We start from the raw sequence: 5,714 nt of genomic DNA, 5'->3' as shown, positions 1-5,714 counted from the left end.
CTGCCTCACCTATCTTCATGTAAAACTTAAAACTAAACCAACATATTATATTTAATGACCCCTTTCTTACATATGCATAGTTTCAAGAGCTAATCAGAAAGAAATCATATTACAGTGCAACTATTTACACCAAGATGGGGGCACACCAGAACACAACTCTTCTCGACATTGGGACTCTTTTCTCACATTTATGAATGGACAAACCACATGGGAATCAGACAGAAATTTAGTCTCAAGAACAATGTTCAAGGAACAGACAGGTCATATCCACAGTTCATTGATATCATCTCTATCCACTGCCTCCAGGCTAAAAGCAGGGGGTCTCAAGGTGTACAGGTATCATCTTCTCTGTCATGGACTTCACTTAGAGTCAGTCCTGTGTTGCCAGCAGCACAAGGCCTTAAATCCAGCTGTGTGACAGCATCCAAATGCTACTGAAATATGTCCATGGAGAGACATATAGAAACACTGGATTTATTGCTATATCCTTGTAAACATAGTTACCCTAGGGGTAAGAAATCTAGTTAACCTTGTTTGAGGAGAAGTTATGTCCAATGTGTCACATTACCTTTCATAACATATTCACGCGAGCAACTGTTCTGCTACCTACAACCACACGACTCCACCACCATGTCCTCGTACTGCTTGTAGACCACGTTGTTTGCAGAGTCAATGAAAAGGATGCTGATGGGGCTCAGCCGGGTTGGGACACAGCAAGTCGGGGGGGTGGATTCGGGGTCCATCGAGTTCATTAATGTCTGGATAACTGCATGGTTGGTGGGCTCCAGGTGGGATCGGAGGGGGAATTCACAGAGCCCTTCGCAGTGATATGCCTCATACTCCAGAGGGGCTATTATCCAGTCATCCCAGCCCATATCCTTAAAATTCACGTGGAGGGCTTTTCTGCTACACCTCGCCTTCAGATTCTTGGTGGGCCTCTTCCCTTGCCGTGTTGCTAGAGGAGCTCTTCTCTTCCGCCTCTGGTTGAATAAGTACTCATAAACGGTTTTGTCATCTTGGCCAGATCTAGCTTTGATTTCATTGAAGAATAAGTCTCTTTTTTTTGTCCTCCCAAATACCAAGAACAGAGCCTTTTCATTGACTTGTCTTCCTGTTCTATTAAATCCCACACTCCTGAGATCAACAGCTCTGCCTCTGTCAAAAGTTTCCAGTTCAAAACACAAGTTAACCAAGTTTTTAAAGTTCCTGAAAAGTTTCCAGATGTCAAACACTTCCCACTTGGGTGTATCAGTGATACTGACAGTCCGAGAGTCCAAGAGTGTTGAGGCTTGTCTGTTTGTAGAGCAACTAAATAATTTTACTTGGGAAGTTTTTCCAGAAGAATGAGACTTCCATGTATCAGAAGGTTTTTTTCTTAATATTCGAAGCTCTGCTCCCAGCAAACCATCTTTTTCTAATGCACTGATGTCAAAAATATATTTTTGTTTTCTTACAGCTGGTGCTCGCTCATCTAAAAAAAGCACAGATTTATAACTGTATATCAAGCACAGATCAATATAACTTATTCACTTCTTAATGGTTATCCTCAAATTTGCTTATAAGCCTCGAAGTAAGCCCACTGAACAGAAAGACTAGTTTTTGTCTAAGGGATCAACTCCATGCAGGGACTCAGAAGAACTCAGGGGCTCACCAGAGAAATGAGTTTCTGAGTCTGCCTTGTAGAAATCTCATTTCTTTCACCAGTGGGCATTTTCTACCTTCAAATTGTGATTAGCCAGTTGAAAAATAATACTTTTTCAGGGCTGAGCATCCACAGGATCTATTCACCACTTATATCCTACTTAACTTACTGAAACAGAGCTTCAGTGGTGGCCAGGCCTTATGCTGGCTCCAAACATGAGCAAATTTACCTTTAGACAATACAATAGTGAATTACTCCTTTAAAACCAGCATCCCTAGGAACTGGCAGACACTAGGATAATTGCCTAATTAACTAAACCCCACATGATTCACAGTTTTTCAAACTGGGCAGAAAAACATTTCTCACTTCATCCTGACTTTACATTTGCTTGCTTCAGCTGGTGAGGAATATAGCTGAGACAGCCTTCCAGTGACATGACATTAACAGTGCCTTCCAGTGGCAAGCTGGGAACCTGAAGGCAGCACTCGTGAGCAGTGTATCCCCCTTTCCCAGCAGCCAAGCTGTTAGTGAAGAGATGGCAAACAAATCCAGTCCTGGTGAGTCTTGCATCACAATTCCTTCACCAGCTGTGTTGCTTCCTTGAGAACGTGACAAAACCCTTACAAATGTCACGGGAAGCAACATGGGGCTCCCAGAGCAGGGTGGTGGGGTGAATATCATTCGTTGGGAGGTACATTATTTCTCCTGTGAAACTAGACACTAGCCCAAATTTCCAAAAGTGTTTGGAATGGGAATGTTGAGCTGCAAGTTCTGGAGTCTTGGATGTCATTACCCTTGGTAGCCTGTGCTGAGCTGTGGGGTCCTTGATGGTATCTGAAACTTTTAAGTTAGTACAGATACATCCATCCCATAGGATAATGACTCCTGGGTCTGCAGTGTAGTTCCTTACAATTCTACTTTGAACAAACCAGACTGGCCCTTTCATACTGAAACTTGTGGGTTTTCTTCACAGAATAGCTCTATTCTTAGCATATAATATGTTTTTAGGTACATTATGTAGTGTGCGTACATTAGTATGTACGCACACTACAATCTAACGTTAGCTGTTTCCATGAGCCAGTTTCCAGCTAGCTAGAAAGAAAATAAACAAAAATGCAAAAGGTTTTTAAACACCTAAGCATGCAAAGACTGATTGATTTTCAACAATATGCATCTAAAATATTTCCTAAATGTTTTCTTTGGCTGCCACACAACCACCTAGTTCTGCCTGTAAATGAGTTTTCCAAGATAAGGCAGGAGGACAAAATCTGCAGTAAAGTTGTGTGATTTAATTTACATTAAAAAGAGCTATTTGACTTTACTAAAGTAGGATTATTTTCCAAAACTCTCTGTATTTATAAACACACTCAGACATCTCTGTTCACACTCACTCAAACACAAGCTCCTTTCTTACCTTGTCCTTTGTCTATAAAGCTGGTTATTGTATTGGCAAGTCCAGCCTCCAGTTTTACACTTCCATTAACACCCTTTCTTTCTGCATCTGAGAGAGTCCTGTACAAAGAGAGCATGTATTCATGTGGCGTTATCGGGGGATGTCGGAAAGTTTCCTTAGCTTCCCTCTGGGTTACAGGCTCTTTAGTCTTTTTGGTTTTGAAAGAATCAGTGTCAGTACTGCTTGTGCCAGTTTTTTTCAAAGCCACCTTGCTGCTAAAATTTTGAACCTTTGGAGTCACTGTCCTTACTCCAGAAGGTCTGCTGGGGAGATGTCCTACCTTGCCCTCCATGGCTGCTGTTTTTGAGGGAACCTTCTTTGAGTCATCGTTCTTGGCCAGCAGAGCTCCAGCCTGAACAGCACTGCTTTTAGTCCTGGCCTTTGAGGTCCCAGCACTGTATCCATGGCTTGCAGTCCTCAGTGTACCTGCCCGTGCAGGGTGATTCCTCTCCTTTCCTTCGGGTTTCAAAAAACCTAGTTTAGATCCTGGATTACCCTGGCCTGCTTCAGAATTACTCAGCGCTCCAGGAAGTAGATCCAGAGACAGCCAAGTCAAATGCCAAAGCAGTAAAGTGAGAAAATGCAGGATTTTCATCCTCTGGTCTTCTTCTGAATGCCACTAAAGAAAAAATCAGAAAAGGTTCCTCCAGTTTGGCAGAAGAAAACATGAAAGAAATTAAAAACCAAAGTTAGCAAAAATTGTTTTCTTTTGAGATTAAAACATTTCAAATATCGTTGTTCAATACTTGTATCCAGTCCCATAGTGGAAATGCTCATGTACTCAGATACGATCTCCCCTGACTTCAGTTAGCAGCTATAAAGAACTTGTTCTTGAAAAGAGAAAGTTTACCACCTCGTTTTCTTCTGTAAAACTGACTGAAAACTTGAAGGAGTCTTGTTTAAATCCAAGGGTGTTTTTTTTTTTTTTTTTCCAAGAAGGAAGAATGGCGTAATGCTGCCTCTGTGTTAAAAGGTTTTTTTAAAGTTTTGAGTTTTGAATCCTTTCCAGTGAAAATATTTCACACACAGAGACCTGCAGGTGCTCAGAAATCTTTTACAAACCTGAACTCTGGAATTGGAAACGGAATTCCAACAAACCTATTTAATTACTCTCTGATGTCATGCTGTCTAAACTAATTTAACTGCGATATATTTCTTAAAAAAAAATCTTCTTTACCCTTTTCATTAGCATGAGTCATACTCTGCCTCATGTGAAACAGCTCCACAAGCTCAAAACTCCAGAGGATGCTTTTTCAAGTGGCAGCATGACCTCTGCCTCAGCCCTCGATGAACTTTACGTTTAGACAGGACAAACTGCAAGATCAACAACTAAGAGCTGTCACACAGTCCACTGGACACATACATAAACTAATTTAGAAATAATTCACGTAGCTCTTTTTCCAGAGAACTTTAACAGTGGCTTCACTTCGTCCTCCTGTGACTGAAGGGCTGCGCTGTAACTCAGGGGCTTAACGAGGGTAACATTTAATTTTACACAAACACAACAGGGTCGTGCCCGCAGTCAGTGTATTTTGGCTTATTTATTGCTGTGGTTAAAAAAAAAAAAAAAAAAAAAAAAAAAAAAAAAAAAAAGTGTCAGCCCAGCTGGAGAAGCAGCTCCTGCCGGAGGGGATGCCCCGCGGGGAGGGCGCGGTGCAGCGGGGCAGCAGTGCACCCTGCAGGCAGTCATCCTCCTTTTCCTCCTTCTCCTCCAGAGCCACTCGGCAGCTGGAGACAGGCCGAACCCCGTCTTTCCTCCCGAGACTCTTGAACACCAGCCTTTCTCTTAATTTTAGGTGAAAAATATCCAAGAGCTGCTGATCCCGGGGCCCCAAGAAGGCTGCAGGTCAAAACCAGCGCTCCTCACGGACAGGGCTGTCCTGTGGCTTTCAGCCATCCAGGAGAGATGTGGAGCAAGTGTGTCTTTCACAAGCTGCAAAAAACGAACTGTTGTTCTAAAAGAGCCATCGGGAAAAGAGGCACTGGGCTGGACTGAGCAGGGATTACTGGGACCCGTCTCTCATCTTGACTGGGCTAAGCCCAGTCCCTCTTCTGCAATTGCTTTTCTTTCTGAGTTCAGATGAAAGGGAAAACTTTTTAGCTTGTTCTGTGTGTCCTGTAGCATTCCCCACTCACCCTGACTAGTATCAGAAACACTGAACTGCTTTCATAAATAACTACCTGCATGACATGAGGAGCTCTGAATGCTTTACTTGTTTTGATGGAGGAACTGAAGGATAGAAGAGTTTTCAGTGGTTTTACTGAAATAAGGTAGATTCAAATCATTACCCTGATTTTGATCCAATGGCCCTTCCTCTGATGTCAGTTGTGCTTTTGATATTTCCCTACATAATAAAGCAGCTTTCCTCAGAGTTACCTCTGGTGAAACCATTCCCTACCAGTCACATTATCCCATAGCCTCCCCAGCCATGCCATCACTTTATCCTTCCCATATTGCCCACCTTTCTGCTGGGTGGTGTGCCATGTCTGGTTCTGCGCCATGGGGGTATTGATCAGCTTGCCAGTAAGCTACAAAAGTAGCTAAATGTTGAGTTTCCACTTTTAATCTATCCAGCTTCCAGTTTTCACAATGCTTGTGAGAATTTAGTATTTTTAAAA

The 5,714-nt window shown here is 42.5% G+C and overlaps 1 protein-coding gene across 1 annotated transcript; it reads right to left on the bottom strand.

The window, feature by feature from the left end:
• Nucleotides 1–602: 602 nt before the first annotated feature.
• On the bottom strand, nucleotides 603–3,690 carry GDF5 (growth differentiation factor 5). The gene is made up of 2 exons (XM_066330467.1): nucleotides 3,057–3,690; nucleotides 603–1,471 (listed from the first exon to the last, which is right to left on the bottom strand). Exons 1-2 carry the CDS (start codon nucleotides 3,688–3,690, stop codon nucleotides 603–605), a joined length of 1,503 nt encoding a protein of 500 aa, XP_066186564.1.
• Nucleotides 3,691–5,714: the final 2,024 nt, after the last annotated feature.

Source organism: Sylvia atricapilla, chromosome 16, assembly GCF_009819655.1.
Source record: "Sylvia atricapilla isolate bSylAtr1 chromosome 16, bSylAtr1.pri, whole genome shotgun sequence".
Classification (NCBI taxonomy): Eukaryota; Metazoa; Chordata; class Aves; order Passeriformes; family Sylviidae; genus Sylvia; species Sylvia atricapilla.
This window is presented reverse-complemented; position numbering and strand designations above follow the sequence as displayed.

Excerpts from the sequence above, each read along its gene's own strand:
- GDF5 (XM_066330467.1), bottom strand. The coding sequence starts at position 3,690 with ATGAAAATCCTGCATTTTCTCACTTTACTGCTTTGGCATTTGACTTGG. Across the intron at positions 1,472-3,056 it reads CTTTATAGACAAAGGACAAG|ATGAGCGAGCACCAGCTGTA; the intron begins GTAAGAAAGGAG and ends TGCTTTTTTTAG.